The 21,896-nt window shown below is 47.0% G+C and overlaps 1 protein-coding gene and 1 long non-coding RNA gene across 14 annotated transcripts in view; one reads left to right on the forward strand and one right to left on the reverse strand.

Moving 5' to 3' along the window:
• The window catches only part of MTMR3 (myotubularin related protein 3), a 147,081-nt gene extending 126,543 nt beyond the window's left edge, over positions 1–20,538 (forward strand). For 5 of the 13 annotated variants that reach the window (XM_054542955.2, XM_063722716.1, XM_063722713.1 and 2 more), the window contains 9 exons: positions 2,489–2,684; positions 3,479–3,664; positions 6,644–6,862; positions 8,042–8,187; positions 9,580–10,984; positions 12,056–12,166; positions 12,637–12,725; positions 13,481–13,507; positions 15,651–20,538. In XM_054542955.2, coding sequence (XP_054398930.1) covers positions 2,489–2,684; positions 3,479–3,664; positions 6,644–6,862; positions 8,042–8,187; positions 9,580–10,984; positions 12,056–12,166; positions 12,637–12,725; positions 13,481–13,507; positions 15,651–15,822 — 2,551 coding nt within the window. In that variant the 3' untranslated portion in view covers positions 15,823–20,538. 13 annotated transcript variants of the gene reach the window in all.
• Positions 1–21,896, reverse strand: part of LOC103888957 (uncharacterized) — a 75,803-nt gene that overhangs the window by 1,137 nt on the left and 52,770 nt on the right. Inside the window, exon 4 of the long non-coding RNA XR_653330.4 lies at positions 8,728–8,840. This is a non-coding gene — a long non-coding RNA (uncharacterized LOC103888957). The remainder of the gene's footprint in view (positions 1–8,727; positions 8,841–21,896) is intronic.

Genomic DNA, 21,896 nt, shown 5'->3' on the forward strand with positions numbered 1-21,896 from the left:
CATAGTTGTTTCTCTGGGTCCTATTCAGTAGATCTCATGATCACATCAAGTTTTACTGTGTTCTTTATTTGATTTATTAAATCAGATGCTGCCTAAACCACTTACATTGACTGCCAGTAGCAAATGATTAAATTCACTGTAGTTGTCATCAGCCCAGAGGATGAAGCAGTGCCTTTGGGGAAAGCCTGACTGGAGAATTGAGTTTGCTGCCTCCTTTGGGGATTAGCCATTTGCATTTGTTACACAGTTCCAGGTCCCAGCTAGCAGCGCTTTCTTCCCTAGGGGGCGGTATGTAGAAGGAGCCTTGCTAAGGACCCAGGAGATCGGCCGCGAACTGTGTAACCTTGGCCAAGGGGTTTAACTACTGTAGATCTCAGTTTTCCTGTCTATAAAATGAAGGAGATGTAATCAACACTACATGATCTCTAATACCCTCCATATATTAAAATTCTTAAAGAGCTATCAGAGTCAAAAAAGATAGAATTAGCCCTCACCTGGTCCACATAAATGTCTTGGGGATTTTATTAAAGGTAATGCTTTTATGTATTTGGCAGCAAATCATAATGCTGCACTGAAGTCTCCCTCATGGATAAAAAGCAGCTGTAGCAGTGATGGGCAGCTGTAATTAGGCCCCCTGGCCTGTGTTTGGGGCTGTGGAGGATGAGGGAATGGTAGGCTACTAGTGCAGGTTGAGAATAGGACAAGGGAATCGGGAGTCTCTCAGCAGCCCCTCCTTGGCTGGCAGATTTTGGAGTACAGCTTCATTAGTCACAGACAACAACAACTGGTATTAAATAATAGTTTAGTTAGGTTCAAAAGAACCTCACACTGGTTCTCTTGTTTACCATTTCTTCAGGTGCTAGGAGATAATTTAGTATTTGTTCTCCTAAGCCTTATCTTTTAGTTCCTTTCAAGAATGTGTGAGGAATGAAATAAACAATTGATCCATCAGGAAAAAAATGTTTCTCAGGTACCTGCTAGGAGATAGAAAGTCTTAAGATTGGATTTTTACCCATAACAGACTTACAATTCATTAAACAGTGGGACTCCCTACTGTATGCTAGGCACTGTGCTGGGGGTACAGTTATGACTGAGACATAGTGTTAGCCCTCTGAGGAATCACAGTCTGGCTGGTAGTCTAAACAAATTCATATACAACCAGTACTTATGCACTGCATTCTGTTGTCTGTTTGCCTGGAAAGACCGCCACCTACTTAGACTGTGCCAAAATTTCATACTTATTCCACAGGGTTTAGTAGGCCTTTATAGCCTTCCCAGAGTCCCTCTGACAGAAATGTTTATTTCTTCCTCTGACTCAGTGTTTGAAAGACTTGACTTGTGATCTTAACTACAAATCTGATCACATTTGGGAAAAATCAACACTTTTTTAGGGATTGGGAGGGGTGAGGGAAAGCACAAGAAACAAAATGTCAACACAGTTTAAAAAGCAAGTGTGATTAGCTTGTGATTACTCCCAAGGGGCAGCTATTGCTATCTGATACTCCTAAAGTGAGATGGAGTCTCCCTGTGTCATCCATGCTGGAGTGTGGTGGCCCAATCTCAGCTCACTGCAGCCTCCACCTCCCGGGTTCAAGTGATTCTCCTGCCTCAGCCTCCTGAGTAGCTGGGATTACAGGCGTGCGCCACTACGCCCAGCTAATTTTTGTATTTTTAGTAGAGACGGGGTTTTACCATGTTGGCCAGGCTGTTCTGGAACTCCTGACCTCAAGTGATCCGCCCACCTCAGCCTCTGAAAGTGCTGGGATTACAGATATGAGCCACTGCACCCAGCCCCTAAAGGTCTTTCAAAAAAAGGTTCTTCCTAGATCCCTGCTGAATCCAGTCTATGTTGAGCCCAGCAATACTGTGTGGCCATTGGTATACTAATTTGCATAAGTATAAATTATCAGATTGGGCTCATCTTGTTTTAGTCAGTAAACATTTAAGAATTAAACAGTGGTAAGTGTTAACAGTCTGGGTCATAGGCAGGGTTGTGTGTACCATTCTTGTATACGGCATCAAGCTTATGTCTCATAGATATATTTGTATTCATGAGTTTTTATTTACTTTTTTTTTTTTTTGAGAACTTGTTGGGTGTAGTTGCTGATCATTAAATATAAATATCTTGTGTTTTACATCTCAGAAGTGGCTACATTTTTTATTCAGGAGAAGACTCCAGAAAGAGCCACTTTCCTTATACCATGGACTGAAAAATGTCAAATATTTTGTCCGGGAAATCATCCATACAGATTTTGGAACAAAAGGTGTCCTGTTAATTGTAGCCCCTATTTCTAAGGCTCTTCTCTATTGTATAGTAGGGCTTGGGCCTCATCCTAAGACATGCTTTATAAACACACAGATTTTTTTGTTTTGGCAGTGTTGTATTTGGAGAGAGAAATCTTTGGAAATTGCTTTTTCATTTGACAATCATTGAGCATGATGCAGTAAATCATAAAAATCAGCATTTTCTAATCCTCTGTTTTTATAGTTGGCTGTCAGCTCTTGAAAGCACAAAATGGCTCCATCACTTGTCTGTGCTTCTGAAATCAGCGCTTCTGGTAGTGCATGCTGTGGATCAGGATCAGCGGCCGGTGCTAGTGCACTGCTCGGATGGCTGGGACCGCACCCCTCAGATTGTGGCATTGGCTAAGCTCTTGCTGGACCCTTATTACCGAACCATAGAGGTGAGTGCATCCAAATGGGAGGGGTTGGTACTTCAGGATGAGCAGGGGAAACATCTCAGGAGTGATACCAGTTTTGGGAGTGGTGATTAGGTTAAAGAAAGTGAAATTTCTGTTTTGATCATTGTTCCTTTATGCCATGAGCTAAATTGTGGTGGTTCCTCCCACAGTTCTTGCACCTCTTAAAATGGGGCAGATTATGGGTAACAAGGTATTGAGAATATAGACATATTTTCCTTTACAGTCTATCTACTTGTAAAAGTTTTTAGCTACCTCAGGAAAATAAGGCGTCTGTAAAAGGATCTTGGCATGCTAGATATTACCACAGAGTGTTCTGTGGAGAAGCAGCTCTACCTGAAATAACCATCTGTTAGGTTAAAGATGAAAGAAAAATCATAAAGTACCCTAAAATATATGCAAATATTAATTAAACTTGGGGTATAGAAGGATTTTACAAACTTGACTTTGTAACACCAGAGGCAGAAATGTTAAGAGAAATTTAGGGGAAAAGTGTGGTTTTTATATAGTGAACACAAGAGGCTAAAAATACACATTCAAGAAAGGCTTAGATAAACGCAGTCAGTACCATTTTAGTAATCATGGAATGGAGTTCAGGGAATTGGGAAATTTCCCTAAGTGTGTGCCTCATCAGGGATAGAGCCTTCCACCAAAGGGCAAGGCCAGGTGGACTTTCTGGGAGGCTGTTAGAGGGGATTGCTTTCTGTGACACCAGGCTTAGGACTGTCACAGTCTGGATAGTCTAGCACAAATGGTCTCTCCTGGATGCTTCCCTGCAGGGTTTCCAGGTCCTCGTGGAAATGGAGTGGCTGGATTTTGGCCATAAATTTGCTGACCGGTGTGGTCATGGGGAGAACTCAGATGATCTGAATGAACGTTGCCCAGTGTTTCTGCAGTGGCTTGACTGTGTTCATCAGCTTCAGAGGCAATTTCCTTGCTCTTTTGAGTTCAATGAAGCATTCCTTGTGAGTTTCTTCATTTTGGGGACTTTCTCAATTTGAAGGAGGGTCAGTACAAATGTTAGTGGGCCAGTTCTCACATGAAACTGTGCTGCCTCTTCAGAATTTAATAGAGGTGATTTTTTCCCTGTTTTTTTTTTTTAGTAGATAATTTTGATATTTACTTTTCAAAAAGAGAAAATCCAGGTGTACCAGGTTTGCATGAAGTCCTTGTGTTGTTTTAGTTTTTTTTAAAGGGATGGTAGAAACCCTAAATAGCTGTTAGAAATAGAAGCAATCAGAATGTCTGGACCATGCTCCCTCCAGTCTGTCTACCAGACCCCCATGACTATCTCAGACTCTCTGCACCCTCTCCTTACATGGAGGGTGCACTATCCCTGCCCTCTTCCAGCCCCTCTGTCCATTTGTATACCAGCTCTCATCTCCTCTCATCTGCTGCACCGGCTGGCTCCAGCATTTCTCCTCTCTGCCTTCTGCATCCGTGCGTTTCCCTCTCTACCAGAGCATGGGTTTCAGCTTAAAAATGTGTAGTGTTTCTCATCTTTTTAAAACCCATTCTTGGTCCTGCATTTACCTCTAGCTATCATCCCATTGCTGTTGTTCCCCTTTACAGCAGAGCTCCTCAAGTTTTCTACCCTTGCTATCTCAAATTTCTCTTTCTACTCTCTCTTAAACCCACTTCAATCAGGCATTCACCCCACTGCTTTACCAAAGCTGCTCTTGTTAAAATGACCAGTGACCTTCATGCCACCTATCCAGTGAGAAGTTCTCAGTCTTCATCTCTTTGATCCATCATTACCATTTGGCACAGTTTAACCGCTCCTTCCTTGAAATGCTTTCTTCAGTTGACTTCTAGTACTTCCTTGCAGTTGACTTCTAGAGTACTTCTTTATTCTTAGTTCTCCTTTTATCTTACTGGGTTGTTTCTACCTCCTTTGCTGATTCCCCTTAATCCCTCCAGTTCCTTTTTTTTTTTTTTTGTTTTTTGTTTTGTTTTGTTTTTGTTTTTGAGATAGTGTCTTACTGTGTCACCCAAGCTGGAGTGCAGCAGTGTGATCATAACTCACTGCATCCTCAAACTTCTGGGATCAAGGGATTCTCCCACCTCAGCCTCCCCAGTAGCTGGGACCACAGGCGCATGCCAACATGCCTGGCTAGTTTTTAAAAATTTTTTGTAAATAGACATGGAGTCTCGCTGTGTTGCCCAGGCTGGTCTCAAACCTCCTGGCAAGTGATTCTCTCGCCTTGGTTGCCCAAAGAATTACAGGCATAAGCTTCGACACCCAGCCTCCTCTCCCCAGTTCTAAATGTTGGAGTGCCCCATTGCTCAGCCTCCAGGCTGCTTCTCCATCTACACTTCCAAGTATTTCATCCATTCTAGTGGCTTTAATTGCCATCTATATGCTGATGAGTCCCACATTTATACACCTTCAGCTTAGACCTCTCCACTTCAGACTCACGTATCTGTCTATTACTACTAGGTATCTCCACTTGGCTGTCTTAATGTTGATTCAGACTTAATTCAAAACTTGATACTTCTTTTTGGAGACAGCATCTCACTCTGTCACCCAGGCTGGAGTACAGTGGTGCAAACACAGTTCACTGCAGCCTTGAACTCCCAGGGTCAAGTGATCTTCTCGCCTTAGCTCCCTGAGTAGCTAGGACTGCAGGTGCGTACCACTGTGCCTGGCTGATGTTTTTAATTTTTTTTTTTTTTTTTTTTTAGAGATGGGGTCTTGCTTTGTTGCCCAGGCAGGTCTCAAACACCTGGGCTCAAACAATATCCTCCCACCCCGGCCTCCCAAAATGCTGGTATTACAGGCAGGAGTCACCATGCCTGTCCCAAACTTAATTCTTGATTTCTGTGTTTCCTCACTATAAAACTTGATCTTCCAGAAGTCTTCTCTCTCACCATATGGCATTTCCATCCCTCCTTTTGTTTGGGGCAAAATTCTTGGTCATCCTCAAGTCTCCTCCCTCCCTCCCTCTTCCACATTCAGTCAGATTCTGCAGCTCTGCTTTCACAATATATCTAAAACCTGGTTATTTATTGCCACCTTTACTGGTACCACACTGGTTCAAGCCACCATCATCTCTTGCCCCAATTGAGTTATCCCAGCATAGAGAGTCTCTTCTAAAACACAAGGCAGGCTGTGTCATTCCTTTGCTTAAAAACCTCTAGTTACATTTTACACAAAAGCCAAAGTCTTAAAATGGCCTCCAGGGCCTTCCTAGAGGTTACCTCTCTAGGTTCATTTCCTACCATTCTCCCTCTTGTGCAATCTGCTTTAGTCACACTGGCCTCCTTGCTGTAGCTCAGAAATTGCAAGCATGTGCTTACCTCAAAGCCATTGCACCTGTGGTTGCCTCTGCCTGGAGTGCTTCCCCTCAGATACCCACATGCCTGCTCTTTCATGTCCATTGGGTCCCAACCAGTGAGGCCATCCTGCACTGCCTCATATATGTCCTGTCCATCTCAGTCTGCCTTGTTCTCCATAGCACTGGTCACTCTTCAGCTATGACTAGAGCAAGCTCCATCAGGGCAGAAGAATTTGCTGGTCATTGCTACATGCCCAGCACCTTAGTCATGTTTGGGCCATGTGAAATGCTCAATAATTTGTAGAATGAACAAGTAGTTTTACAAGTATACTGTCAGCTCAGGCTTGAGTTGTACACTGACGTGCTCCTGTACCCAGTTCATATGCTGTGGCGCTTGTGAGGGTGGCTGTTAATTCAGAATCTCAAGACTATTTTTCAGGGAAGCTAAGAGGAATGGGGGTACCAACAACCTGTCTGACTCAGGTTGTTGGGTCCTGGAATTGGTGGTGTGAGGAGGAGGCTACTGAATGGCTTACTGGGTTCCCCGTCCTGACAGAGTAAATTGAAGTGTTCTCAGGGATGTTAGGATAAGGTGGCTCAGCTGAGCTGACTTATCAGAGTGTGCATGCCTGATTGCTTAATTTGTGCTTCATTGGACTCCCATAGGTGAAACTGGTGCAGCATACCTATTCCTGCCTCTTTGGAACATTCCTGTGCAACAACGCCAAGGAGAGAGGGGAAAAGCATACTCAGGAACGGACATGTTCCGTGTGGTCACTTCTTCGGGCAGGCAACAAGGCTTTCAAAAACCTACTGTATTCCTCTCAGTCAGAAGCCGTATGTATCCTTCAGCCTTTCCACTGTGATCAGCAGAAGGAATTTGGGGTTGGTTACATATGAGAACCTTTTTGAGTAGTGACTGTTTTTGTGAAGACATCTCTACTGTCTCTGGATGGACTGGTTCCATTTTCCCCCCATGATTCTATCCTGAGGAAGGCCTGCTTCTGATTGTGCTCTGATCTGTTTCTGATGACTACTTGCTGAGGGTGGTTTGGTTTAACACAGATCTCTACTTTGCCACCCTAGACGTGAATCTTTTTTGGCACTGTCTCCAGAGCTTAACTTATTTCTAGCATGTTCTGTCTTATGGGAGAGGCACTTAAGTTGCTTCCTGATGCACTGATAGCTCAGAAGGTGCTGCCACCAGGTCCCCAGCACCCTCCCAGTGTCAATAAGCAATGATACCCACCATAGCTTCTGTCTCAGAACAGTAAACTGTGTTTGACATTGGTATGTGTGTCTGTCTGATTCTCTGAAGAGCTGGCAGGCCCTTTAAGACTTTGTTCCCCGGAGGAATGAATACCTTCTGTTAAGCAGAGAAAAGGAGGCACATAGACCTATGTGTCAGTTTCATAGTAATATTAGCTTTGTCAGAATGCATCTTAAACCCTAAAGAAGTCAAAAGGAGGCTAATCAGAGTTCATATTGATTTCCTGGACTATTAATATGGTTCTCATTACATTTAAGTAATCACAGAAAAGATTTAAACTGACTGCTTTTCTCTCCCCTTCAATGTGCCTTCTGGGGAAGTAACAATACAGCAGAAAAATTTCCTTCTTTTCATATGATTAATTTAAATGATCCTATAAAATGGTTTTGACAGTGTTTCTTGAAGCCAAGCTTTTGTGCCAGCGGGATGGACAATCACTGTCTAACAGAATGACTCACTTTCTTAGGCAGTAAAAGCCAACAAATCAAGCTGATGAAAGTCAGACATTGAAGGTGACCTAAGAAATAACTATAATGAGAAAGGGATCTAAAAAAATATTTTATGTTTTCATGCTCTCAAGAGGCTCTTAGGTGAAAAATGTTGGCCATATAAAATGTCTAGTCCTATATTGGTCCTCTTGGGATAGACCTGTATCCATTGGTGCTGCTTCTTTGTGGAGATCCTGTCAGCCCTGTTGGGTATTCCAGCTGGGTGCTTGCTCTTGATCCTCATTTCCAGACATCCTAGAAGACTTACTGGGGCATATTTAAACCTGTGTCCTCCCCCCTCCTCAGGTGCTGTACCCTGTGTGCCATGTGCGTAACCTGATGCTGTGGAGTGCAGTGTACCTGCCTTGCCCATCCCCAACCACCCCTGTGGACGACAGCTGTGCACCATACCCAGCCCCAGGCACCAGCCCTGATGATCCCCCCCTGAGCCGGTGAGCCCAGGGTGATGCCACAGGCCTGACAGCCTGTGTGGGTGTATTCCTGTGTTGGGACATTTCCAGGGATGGTCAGAGATCATGATGTTATCTGGCTCCACAATATCTTAGATCTCTGCAGTTTTTTCAGGGAAGTTACAGGGATTTCTGAGCTACAAGGCTGTAAGATCCTTGTTTCTGGGAGTGAGTTGGGCCCTGTTGCTTCATGTTGTTTTGCATACACTGAGCAGCTCCTCAGTGACAGAGCAAATCCTCCAGTTTTTCTGTGACCCCCTGGTTTGTGTTTTCCCCAGCGCTCTGTGCTCCTGCCTATTTGCCATGATTTGTCTTCTGAGGCTTAAAAGGCAGATGCTGTCAGATGACAGAAAATTTTGCTTTGGGGCCGGGCTTGGTAGCTCATGCCTGTAGTCCCAGCACTTTGGGAGGCCAAGGCGGGAGGATCACTTGATCCCAGGAGTTCCAGACCAGCCTGGGCAATGTGGTGAAACCCCGTTTCTACCCAAAATGCAAAAACTAACCAAGCGTGGTGGCACATACCTGTAGTCCCAGCTACTTGGGAGGTTGAGGCAGGAGGATCACTTGAGCCTAGAAGGTGGAGGTTGCAGTGATCCAAGATCCATTGCACTCCAGCCTGGATGACAGGGCAAGACCTGTCTCAGGAAAAAAAGAAAAAGAAAATTTGGCTTTTCACTTGAGAATTAGCTTTATTAAATTCAGACTGATAGATAACATATTAATTTAAAATACTGTAATATCAAGAAACACCAGTGCTACTTTGCCACCCACTGAGAAACACAGCAGCATCATGAAGAACGTCTTTTGGAAATAGCATTTGCAGGCCGGGCGCAGTGGCTGACCCCTGTAATCCCAGCACTTTGGGAGGCCAAGGTGGGCAGATCACCTGAGGTCAGGAGTTCAAGACCAGCCTGACCAAAATGTTGAAACACCCATCTCTACTAAAAATACAAAAAAACTAGCCGGGCGTGGTGGCACACACCTATAATCCCAGCTAATCAGGAGGCTGAGGCAGGATCGCTTGAACCTGGGAGGCAGAGGTTGCAGTGAGCTGAGATGGCGCCACTGCACTCCAGCCTGGGCGACAGAGTGAGACTCTGTCTCAAAAAAAAGAAAATAACATTTGCTGTTAGCTCATTTGTATGTATGGGGCATGGGGTTGAGGGAGTTTGAAAGGAAATCTGCACACTAGGAGGGCTTGTTCCGGAGCTTTGCTGCTCCAGCAGTCTGGGCCTGGCTCCAGAGATGCTACAGCTCCATGAGTAGCCATAATGGACCCAGTTATGAAACAACTGCTTGTTAAAACCTATTGTCTCCTACTTCCCTCCAAACAGTTTCCAAGATTTTCATTTCCCCCAAATTCCTTTCCTTTAGGCTACCAAAGACTAGATCATACGACAATCTGACCACAGCCTGTGACAACACAGTGCCTCTGGCCAGCCGGCGCTGCAGCGACCCCAGCCTGAATGAGAAGTGGCAGGAGCACCGGCGCTCACTAGAGCTGAGCAGCCTGGCTGGCCCTGGAGAGGATCCCCTTTCTGCCGACAGCCTAGGGAAGCCCACCAGAGTGCTGGGGGGTGCCGAGCTTTCTGTTGCAGCTGGAGTAGCTGAGGGGCAGATGGAGAACATCTTGCAGGAGGCCACCAAAGAGGAGAGTGGAGTAGAGGAACCTGCCCACAGGGCAGGCATTGAGATACAGAAGGGTAAAGAGGACCCTCTCTTAGAAAAGGAGAGCAGGAGGAAGACACCTGAGGCCTCGCACATTGGACTTCACCAAGACCCAGAACTGGGTGATGCTGCTCTGAGGAGCCATCTGGATATGAGCTGGCCTCTGTTCTCACAGGGTATTTCTGAACAGCAGGGTGGGCTCAGTGTTCTCCTCAGTTCTCTCCAGGTTCCCCCCAGGGGAGAGGATTCCCTGGAGGTCCCTGTGGAGCAGTTTCGAATAGAAGAGATTGCAGAGGGTAGGGAGGAAGCAGTTCTTCCAATCCCAGTAGATGCAAAAGTTGGCTATGGTACCTCACAGTCATGTTCTCTGCTACCTTCCCAAGTCCCTTTTGAGACCAGAGGACCAAACGTGGACAGTTCTACAGACATGTTAGTGGAAGATAAGGTAAAGTCAGTAAGTGGGCCCCAAGGTCATCATAGACCTTGCCTTGTAAATAGTGGCAAGGACAGGCTTCCCCAGACCATGGAACCAAGCCCTTCAGAGACAAGCCTGGTTGAGAGGCCCCAAGTGGGGTCTGTGGTGCATAGGACTTCCCCTGGCAGCACTCTCAGCCTGACACGTTCCCCTTGTGCCTTGCCTTTAGCCGAATGTAAAGAGGGGCTTGTGTGCAATGGTGCCCCAGAGACTGAAAACAGGGCCTCAGAGCAGCCCCCAGGTCTTAGCACCCTCCAGATGTACCCCACACCCAATGGGCATTGCGCCAATGGGGAGGCTGGTAGGAGCAAGGACTCACTAAGCCGTCAGCTGTCTGCTATGAGCTGCAGCTCTGCCCACTTACACTCAAGGAACTTGCACCACAAGTGGCTGCATAGCCACTCAGGGAGGCCATCTGCAACCAGCAGCCCCGACCAGCCTTCCCGCAGCCACCTGGACGATGATGGCATGTCAGTGTACACAGACACGATCCAACAGCGCCTGCGTCAGATTGAGTCAGGCCACCAGCAGGAAGTAGAAACTTTGAAGAAACAAGTCCAGGAGCTGAAGAGTCGCCTGGAGAGCCAGTACCTGACCAGCTCCCTACACTTTAATGGAGACTTTGGGGATGAGGTGGTGAGTAGGCTGTGGTATTCCTCCATAGCTGCCCAAGGAGACGGCACGCTGAAGCTGGGTGCCCTTTGTGCCCAGTGCATGGTGATTGGTACAGGTTGTTAAAGGATTGGAAAGGTCCAGAGTAGCCCTGTTAAGAGGCTAGAGATAAGCCTCCACGACAGCGATGGCAGCCTGCCTGTTTTCTGCTTCGCTTACTTTCTGCAGATGTCCTGTTGAGGCCGTTGGAGAGGAAGAGACTTAGCATGCACTACATGGTTGATCAGATCTCTCAGACACAAGATCATAAGTCTTCAGAAGGGCTTGAACCCATGGGCAGAATGACATCTGTAGGGCAATGCCAAGTTACTCCTGTCAGATTTTAGTGCCTGTTCTGCCTTAGTAACTACAAAGTATTAGTCCTTCCAGACGTGGGCTATGGCTTTGAAGGTTCAGTTCTTTTTAAACAAATATTTATACCCACCCTGTGGCAGATGCTGCCGGTAGAAATGGAGAGAAGAGACTGGTTTCTAGCCCTGTTGAGGAGTTAGCTCTGATGGGGGTTTGTGGCTGGAAATGGGGGTTCCAGAGGGGAGGTTCTCAAGTGGTCAGCGTACATTAAAGGCGGGCACATCCAATGACTTTCAGTTCAGAGTGACTTGGCTTTTCCTTCATGCTGATGATAGTTTCTCATGTTCCCAGAGAGTCCTTCTAAGAAAAGGAGGGCATCCTGAAAGCACTCAGCTTTAACTAAGTGGCAGGCAGGGTTGGATTGACAGGCCCACTGGAGCAGCTGACATACAGAATTCTCATTCCATTTTGGTCACTTCCCTCTCACTCACTTTTCTGGAACCCTGAGGCCTGTTTTTCTACTCCAGAGTCACTGCACACACCTGTGTATCCCTCTCCCAGCTGAGCCCAGGCCCACACTGCACTTCTTCACCCCAGTTCTTGATGGCTAATGCATCTGCAGATTCGGCAGTCCTAGCACTCGGCCCCACCCAGAGTCCTCAGTGCTCCCTTCTTCACCAGGCCTTTTCTTCTTTTGGGAGGAGACCAGGTTCATTCTGTTCAGCTGTGTTTGTTTGCCAACAGACTTCAATCCCCGACTCGGAAAGCAATCTGGATCAGAACTGTTTGTCTCGCTGCAGCACAGAGATTTTCTCTGAAGCCAGCTGGGAGCAGGTGGATAAACAGGACACAGAGGTACAGGCTCAGCCCCTGCTCTGAGTGCCATCCATTTAACTGTTTTGTGGTTCTTCTCCACCCCCATTCCCACCCCATACCCCTGGCCAAGGAAGCACCTCCCAGCACAGCTAGCCCTGAGCCTCTGGCACCTTAGCTCCTGGGAACCCACATGAAGCCTAGGATTTCTGAGCCAGGGAGACTCAGCAAGCTGGCCCTCCCTCTTCATTGCCTCTATGAACTGGAGCCTTGCCAGCTCTCAACAGTGACCCAGGGTGCTGCTGCCTGCTACTTTATCTCAGGGGAGATAGGAGTCCCCTCCAGGGAAACGATTTGGACGCCTTTCTTGTACTGGTGACATCAGATCTGCTGGGCTGGTGCCACTGGAGCCGATGTGGTCCTTGTGACTCTTGCTGCCCCCAGCATGGCTCTGCTGGTTCCAGCTGGATGGCCCATCTCCTGTCAGTAACCTGGCCCCGTCTGTTTTGCAGATGACCCGTTGGCTTCCTGACCACCTGGCCGCCCACTGCTATGCGTGTGACAGTGCCTTCTGGCTTGCCAGCAGGAAGCACCACTGCAGGTACCATTGAGGGGCTGTGGTAGGGTGGGCTGCATGTGGAGGCTGAGGGTCGGCCCACAGAGCCTGCAGAGTAGAGGGTTGTGGGCATCTCAGTGTTCTGTCTGAGGCAGAGCCATTGTCTCATCTTCCTGTGCCTCTGAAATTGGTGTTTGCAAAACTGCATTTGGCATCTTTGTTCAGATTCAGAGTAATCACTATTAAATTCTGAAATGTGCAAATGGTAGCATTTTGTTGTTTCCCAGATTGGTGAAACAACAGCCACCACTAAAACCACCATTTCTTCTCAGCATAACATTTCTTCCCATTCAACATGGCTACTATGAGCAAAACCAGTTTTCCTGCGATGGGGAGGGAACTATTCCTATTCCTTTCCTGCTCCCTGACCCCACACCTGTTTACCCTTGTGCCATTGGTGAGCAGCCGTAGCTTGGGGAGTAGTAGAGACAGCTGAGGACAGTCTTCCAATCATTAAGGTTCCTGACTTCTTTTTCCTTCTGGGTTGGGGTAGTGAGTTACTAGGGATGCTTTGCCCCAGCTAGGGTGTTGACTGTCTGGTTTATGTTCAGTGTTCTTAGAAGAGGAAGTTTATCTGAATCGTGCCATAGCTCACCCACACGAGTGAACCTGGATTGAAAATGGAACAGTCTCTTTGCCTAGTAATGATGCTTCTAGGACATGTGTCTCCCCACCCTGCACCCCAAGCCCAGATACCTTTGGTTGGCTTCTCTTCTGAGCTCTTTCTCCCCTCCTTGCAGGGACGCTGACCGTGTTGATCAAACGTGGTGAGCATTTGCAACAACCTGCCTGTGATGTCTGCACATCTACAATAACTTCTCCACACTAACTCTTATCGTTTCCCCCTCTCTGCACTCACTAGGGTGAAGCCTGGGGCCTTGGGTGCACAGGCAGATAGGTGGGCTTGAGGAGGGGATTCAAAGCAGCTGAGGGGAGGCCATCGAGGGTGGGTCAGGCTGCAGCCGTGTGCTCCCCTCCTGATCAGAGGTCAGCCAGGCCATCTTGCTTGTGACAAGAAGTAGTGCTTCTTGTCTTCTGGTCTTGTAGGGGAACCAGTTGGGTTTTCAGAGCTATTTATTCTGGGTCAGTGATTCATTGAGATGCCAGAATAATGCTAGTAATTTCCAGGTCAAACAGCATCACTGCTTCTTTTTTCCCTCTTTTTTTTTTTTTTTTTTTTTAAAAGAGACCAGGACTGAACAGAGGTGATCTTTCCAGAGAATTGTTTTAGCATGGAAGACTTTAAGGAAAGATTCCACTTAGTGTCTTTCAGGGTCCTCTGAAAGAAATCAGATAGAAAAGCATCAGCCAGGTGCGGTGGCTAACGCCTATAATCCTAGCACTTTGGGAGGCCAAGGAAGGCGGATCATCTGAGGTCAGGAGTTCAAGACCAGCCCGACCAACATTGTGAAACTCCATCTTTACTAAAAATAAAAAATTAGCTGGACATGGTGGTGCACGCCTGTAATCCCAGCTCCTTGGGAGGCTGAGGCAGGAGAATCTCTTGAACCTGGGAGGCGGAGGTTGCAGTGAGCCAAGATCGCACCATTGCATTCCAGCCTGGGCAATAAGAGCAAAACTCCATCTCAAAAAAGAAAAGAAAAGAAAGAAAAGCATCAAATTCATGTCAGGCTTTTGAGCTGAACTCCAGCAGGAATGTTAAAGAAGTGTAGATGTTCAGAAATTTTTCTGTGTAACTACAGGTTTTTGCTGACTCACGCGTTTTAGAACTAGTTATGAAGTACAGCATTCTAGAAGATGAATTTTGTGTTTTTCTTTTCTGTCTTTCCATTGCCCCATGTCTCACCTTTTCCTTTTGTAGTATTCTTTTGTTCCCAACTGGTCTTAGTCTTCTCTCCTCCTGTGCCTAAGTGATCCTTAATCCAGCAGTGGGTTTGCATTCTGAACAGCATAAATGAAAAGTTAGAAGGCTCAGAAGCTGCCTTCCCCCAGTCTTTGGTGGGCTGTGTCAGGCTCCTTAGAGTTTCTTGTTCTTAGGCTCATTGGGATTGATTTGTACCTCAGGGCCCAGCAAACGTAGAGTTGTAAGGTGGGCAGAAACTCATTCTTTGCCAATTCCCTTTCCTGTTGGCTCTGATGGGCATCCATCTGGGGGTGCAGACCTGTGCTGCACAGATGCCTCAGAACCCAGCTTTCAGGGGAGGAGGAGAGGGAGGCCTGGGGCCTGAGTGCATTCTGGCCTTCTGGTAGAACTCTGGTTTTCCCTGGAGATGCATGGGTGGGGGAGTGAGCCATAATTGACTGACACCTATCTAATAAGGGAGTGTGTGTGCACGTGTGTTCATCTATGTTCTTGTCCTCCCACCTCTCCTCTTTCACCCTCTGAGCATGCATCACAGGCTGCTTGTCCCTGGCTTTGCATGCTGCCAGCAGAGCAGTCCAAAATGGCAGCAGTCTGTCTACCATGTTGCTGCCTTTGATCCTCTGGAGAAGTGGCTGTTGGGCAAGGCTCCTTACTCCCCAGTGAGGCTGGGTAGTTGTTTCTCTCGTTTGAGGAGCCTGGCCTCTGTGATCACAATCTACACAGAGGGCATTGCCTAGGTGGGTGTGGCCACTGGGTTTTCCTGGATCAGGACTAACCCATTGTTAGGACCATGTATTCTTACAGATCTCTCTTGAGCAGCATTCTTCTGTATACCTGGTACGCTTGAGTCAGTGGTGAGGCAGCCAAGAATCCTTGGCCCCGAAGTGAAAATGACATGTGACTCTGCTAGGTAGGGACACCCTCCCTACCCAGCTTGTTCCTGGGCTAGAGAGATGAAAGGATTTGATCTCAAGGAGCTCCAGCACATGCAAATTACACACAGCAAAGTTTGTCTTTTGAAGTTGGTTTCCCTCCGCATACCTGCTGGCCAAAACTAACATTGTTCTGTTTCTTCTCATCTCAAGGAATTGTGGGAACGTATTCTGCTCCAGTTGTTGTAACCAGAAGGTTCCAGTTCCCAGCCAGCAACTCTTTGAACCCAGTCGAGTATGCAAGTCTTGCTATAGCAGCCTACATCCCACGAGCTCCAGCATTGACCTTGAACTGGATAAGCCCATTGCTGCCACTTCCAACTGAAGCTCAGTGACCTGGGTGGGCAGTGGCCAAGCTGCTGTTCCTATGACAGGCCCACTCAGCCTGGGCAGACCGAGAGGCCCGTGCACTTTGGAATGGGAGCGTGGAACCACCTGTATAGAGTGACAGAAATTTGGGATGCACCACTGGATTGTAGATTGATTTTTCTTTCCTGTCCCCCTACTCCCTCCCTACCTTTTCCATCCTCCTCCTCTGCCTTCAAAAAAGGAAACTCTCCCTTGGTTGTCTTAATTTTTTTTTTTTGATGGAAGACCAGGGGTTGCCAGGCCCGCTGTAACTGCCGAGCTGCCTGCTGTGAGGTGACACCGAGGGATGGCTTGTTTCTTCCGGGTGGGAGGATGGTGGTCAGAGCCAGGAGTATGGAGATCTGAGACTGTGAGCAGGGAAGAAAGCCAGTGCTAACATGCAACCATTCCTCACGCCGCCGCCACATCAGAGCTGGTTGGGAACCCTTTGCTGCTGGAGAGGCTGGAAGCATATTCCCCAAGAGCACTGCCCTGGGCATCATCTCCCTCCTGCAAGGAGCTGAGCTAGTCCCCTCACAGATGGATAAATGAGGCTGATGTTTGGAGGGAGAGGCACACGGTAAATGGCATCCCCTTAGGGCCCCTCTTTGGGAAAGGAAAACGGATGCTCCTTTGAGGCAGGCGAGGGGCTGGGAGTGGGTAGCCGTCATGTTGTCCCCCATGGGATCCCATTTTTAACTTGACCCAGATTGTCTTGGGCTCCCTTTGCTTTCAGGGGGCTGCTTTCCTGGGCCAGGCTGTGTAGCACTTCCCACCCTCAGGCATGAGTACAGACTGGCCAAAATAGTTATGCAGTCAAGGCCAAAGCCTGCCCTGAGCCCAGACACACCTGGGTCCCCATTTTGGGGCCTGATCCCCTAAACAATCTCTTCCTCAGCCAGCACAGGGAAATCCAGACTCAGGGTTCCAGAAATCCCCCGTTCCCAAACGAAACCAATCATGGATCTTCCCTTTAAGGGGTAGAATCAGCCTTTAGAGTTACAAGCCCCTGGAAAAGGGAGCAGGTCCCATACAATCAGCCTTTCTCCTTCTTTTCTTGGGACAGGAAGAACTGCTGAGCAGTCCCCCTTCCCCGCTCCTGGCTGTCTGAGTAGGCACTTGGCTGGCTGCTGGCCAGCAGTGAAGGGCCACTTGGTGACTCTGTAGGGTTCCTTAGAGAAGTGACATGGCCTTGAGGAGATTCAGGGCACCTTCCCTCAGTGAGCTTTGATGATATGGTCCAAAAACAGCCTTAAATCAAGAATATTTGTGGAGGTAGGTGTGGGGAAGGTTGGAGAAGAGTTAGGTTTGTGCTTTGTAATCTTGGCATCCATGTTTTGTGCCTGCCCTCCCTCTTGGGGAGGCCATGCTTGGCTCTGCTGAAAGCTGCTAACTGGTGACAGGGTGGATCACGGTGAGGACTAGGGGTAAGGTCAGGGAACGCTTAAGCTCTGGCCCTGCCCTGTATTCCTCTTCCCCTTGGTAGCAGTTCCGTGACCAAGGGCAAGCTGTGTCTCAGGAAGGTGGCTTCTGTGCATGCCTGGGTGTGGTTAAGGCGTGGCCCAGAAGGCTTCCCTGGTGCTCTCAGTCCAGGCAAAGCCCAGAGCATCTGAGCACGTCTCTGACTTCCAGTGGCAACACAGAGTTTGAATGTGGTGAAACAGGGTGTAGTTCTTTTCCACATTCTGTGTCATCTAGTCATGCAGGTGGGGGAAAAGTTGGTCTAATTGAAGATTGTGCATTTCCTAGTGACAGGTGCCAAGAGGTTATGATACGGGTTTCTTGGGTCTGATGTACAGTGTGAATAAATGCTTGCAGCTCTTAGCTCTTTTTTGATCGATGAAGCACTTTTTTATTAATATTTTCCTTTGTTAAAGGAGGAACCGTAACTCTCCATAGCTGTACATATAACCCTTTTCTCCTAAAGAGGAGTCAGTCAGTGCTCCTATATTTTTCATTTTTTGTCAAAGCAAGAAGTAAATACTTTAGAATTGTTAAATATATAAATAAAGCAAATAAAGTTGAGTGTTCCACATGGTAGCATTTGCTAACACTTCCTAATTCTTTGCCCTGTGGTTTATCCCCTCTTCATCCCTTTTCCCTCTCACACAGAAGTGTTTGAGGGCCTGCTGGGAAACTGACCTTTGGCAAAGGAAAGCTACAGATAGCCTTCTGACTCTAGACCTTGGCAAGGAGCCTCACCATGATGTCCAAGCACTGAATGCATTTCCTCAGTGATTTTGCTCCTAAAATCTCCCAGGCTAAAAGAGGGCAAAGCAGTCAGGGATCTGACCTGGCAGCTATTCCTCCTTCTCTGAAGAGTCGTGCATCAGTAGTCATTACACCTACCTCTCGCCTCTAGGCTCCATTTTTAGCTGCTGCTCTGATTTCAGGGCAGCCGGTACTCTGGCCCCTTCAGTGGGGGAGTGGAAGGAAATGTGGGGTGGGGGTGAGAAAATGCTTCTGCCTGTTGTTCTTGAAGGATAGACTATGGGTGGGCGGAGAGAACTGGGGGCAGAAATGGAATTAGATGTGATTGGGTTATGCAGTCAACTAGAGGTCTCCTTCCCACCCTCTCTCCACACAGAGAGGAACCTCTGCTCCTTAGCTCTTACAGCAGGACTGTGGCATCTAGTCACTTCAATACTAGTTCTTGCTCTTCACAGAGGTAGATTTTTCTTTCCCCTACAGCACTGTTGGGCATCCCTTCCATCACATGGGTCTGTGGGTGAGATATATTATGCTGTTCCTCCCTCGGGAAGGTTGGTATTGAGGGGTGCCTTGCTCCAGAGGCGCCAGCCCAGCATCTGTGGTGAGTTGGCTAAGATCCAGAGTGACCTGCTCAGAGCTCCCCAGAGGCCTTCACTCTTTGGGGCAGTCTCTGTAGGGTCACTTTCTGAATGTACCTTCTACCTAAAGTATACAAACACAAAGAGCCAGCTGAGCTAGTTCTAGTGTGAAAGCTGTAAGTGCCACCCAGCAGGCGTTTGAAAACAAGAAATCATTCTTCTGTGGAAGGAGAAGGTGCCATCTCAGCTACCCTCAGTCCGGCAGGGAGCCCAGTCCGTGTATTCAGATGAAATTGTGAAAAACATGAGTGTATGCCATGGCCAGCATGTCTACACACAGCCACTATTGTTCCTGTGGGCTAGTCCCCAGCAAATTAAAACACTGGCACGGCCTAGGAAGGCCGTTGCGAGCTCCTAAATGGAAAGCTTCTCTGGGGGTAGGAAGATGAAGAGCCAAGATGCTGGTGAAGCAGGTGCAGTGAGGATCCAAGGCAAGGAATTGCCCTGAGGGAGGTGGCTGCATATGGAGAAAGGCAGTTCTCTGTGGGCAAGGCCAGCTTGCTTCAGGCTGTAGAGGGAATTTGGTCTGAAGCAACAGGGCATGAACTGTGACTTTGAGCTGCCAGGTTGTCTTCATCTCAGAAGTTTCCTATCCTGGCACTCTCGTTACCTTTCTCCTATACCTTGGCCTCTGTAACTGCAGTCCGAAACAAGTTACAGCTGCCTTAATCCACTGAGATTCTCTATGAGGATGTACAGAAAAGTTTTCCTCTAATAATTTTGCTTATATGCTAACTCTTTTCATGTTAGCAAAGAATATTCTATGAATTAGAATGTTACTGTGGTAGATCTAAAGGAGAATGAACAGAAGGTGCTGGAGGACCTGTTAAACAATCTCTGGCTATTAAAAAACATCAAGATGAGAATTAAAGGTATATCCTGATATACTTGGCTGCTTGCACATGAGGCTAGGAGATCCCATGCCTGTTGAAGTTAACTCTAGCCCTGACCTCTATTGATCTTTCGAGAATGAGGGCTGATTTGAAGGTGCTGTTGCAGGATTTCATTTAGCTGCTGCCAGTTCAAGTGACCTGTCCCCAGGGCTGCAGCTGTATCCACCTGATTGCATTAGGTGAGGGCTAACAGCAGAATTTAAAGTGGGCCCTGGGCTGTGGAGCAAAGTGACTATCCATTTGGAGTTTTGGATAATGTGGCAGGAGTCCCAGCTGTTTAATTTCTAGTCACATTTTCAAGGAAGTTGTTCTAAGTTGAGATTACTGACAAGATTTCTCAAGGGCAGGACCAGATATGTGAGAGACTTCTAGTTCAGAGCTGACCCCTCTAAGCCTCTGACACTTAAACAAGAGTCCTGCTGTCCCCAGCACACAACTGCACTGAAGCCTTGTTCCTCTCGGCTGGCGTAGAGTTCATCTGCATGTTCTGTGCAGATACCAGTAGCCTCCCTGCTTGAACAGGCCTCTCCTAGGCTAGGCAGGTGTTCAGAGGCATGAAGGTCTGGACAGGGGAAGGGTATCTTCTGAAATGGGAGTTACCAGGTTTTTAAATGCTGCTATTGTTTTATTTACCATTTAAGGTCTTTTCTATTATTCTGAGTTACTAGTCAGTTTTTCTTACAGTGCTCATAGCAGTTGTATTTGAATTGTATTTTCAGTGAAATTTGTTTTACATTGCCATTTAAAATTGGATTTAACAGCTTCCCAACTGGCTTATAAGTTTTTTTTTTTTTTTTGAATGAAAACGTAAGCCATGAGGCTCAGATGCTGTTGAAGAAATAAACGGTATGTTGCTGCTGACAGTAGTGCTTGCCTATTGTAACAGCATTGGTTCTGCTGTAGCCTCGGTGACCATTTAAGTTGAATAAATCTGTCATTTTCACCCACAAACAGTTGTTGAGCCCCTGGATCTGGGTTGTCACTGTGGTTTCCTGCCAGTGCTATAATCCAGTGTCGTAGGTGCAGGGTATGAATCAGCTCAGCCTCTTAGGAGAGAGGGGTTCTCAGCGAGGAGGGGGCGGGGGGGGGTCACTATTTGTCTTCCAGAGGCAGGGTACATGGATTCCTGATGTTTAGAGGCGGAAGGGACCTTAGGTCACCTACTTCCACAGTTTTCATACTGTTCTGTGGGGCCATCATGGAGAGGGAGCCTCCAGGCCCATTCAAAGCTTTATTAGATTTAAAAGTAAGATCTGGTATGAAGAAAGGTTTTGTGTCTTAAAATAAAAAGTCTGAAAATCACTAATCCAATCTCCTCCTTTTTCATTGAGGAAACTGAGGCTCAGAGAGGGCCAGAGACATCCAGATACCAATGAGTTAACAGCAAAATTTGAATAAAAGTCATTCTTGGCCAGGCACAGTGGTTCATGCCTGTAATCCCAGCACTTTGGGAGGCCGAGGTGGGAGGATCACTTGAGCCCAAAAGTTCAAGACCAGCCTGGGCAATATGTTGAGACCCATCTCTACGAAAAATATAAATAAACCTGTCTCTACAAAAAATATGAATAAACTAGCCAGGCATGGTGGTGCATACCTGTAGTCCCAGCTACTTGGGAGCCTAAGGTGGGAGGATCTCTTGAGCCTAGGAGTTCCAGGCTGTGGTGAGCCATGATCACGCCACTGCACTCCAGCCTGGGCAACAGAGGGAGACCCTGTCCCCCCAAAAAAAGGAAAATACTTTCCCAACTCCTAACCCTCTTCTTGTGCTCTTGGGCCTCCAGAAAGCCTGATGTAAATAGCTGTATTGGTTCTCATTGAAACCTCGGCGAGGAGCTTAGGCAGTTGCCATCACAAGGCTTGAATTATGAGCCCTTCTCTCCCTCTTAACCAAAATCAAAATGTTGTGATAGTCTAATCCAGTGTTTTTGTTTTTAACTTTTCAAATACATAAATGATATGTTATTAGCGTGAATCATCAAAGTTTAAGTCATAACATCTTAAATCAGTGGGCTTGGGGAGGGAGCATTTTTCATTAGTGCAGATAGGTTCATTATGAACTGTCCCAGCATCCAATTTCTGTATTTTGTTTTAGTTATATAATATGGGGGAGTTTAATTTTAAAAAATTTGAGTTTTATAGGTAAGTGGTTGCAAATGGTAGTAGTCACAGCTTGCCTGCAATCTCTTGTTGACAAAACTGAAGTACATGCCTGAAAAAAGGGATTAATAGAAGAATATCCAAAACCTGCTTTCAGTCTTTATCATCCATATATCAGATGAGAGACACCCAAAGATTTATAAACACTAAAA

The sequence above is a fragment of the Pongo abelii genome, chromosome 23, assembly GCF_028885655.2.
Source record: "Pongo abelii isolate AG06213 chromosome 23, NHGRI_mPonAbe1-v2.0_pri, whole genome shotgun sequence".
Taxonomy (NCBI): Eukaryota; Metazoa; Chordata; class Mammalia; order Primates; family Hominidae; genus Pongo; species Pongo abelii.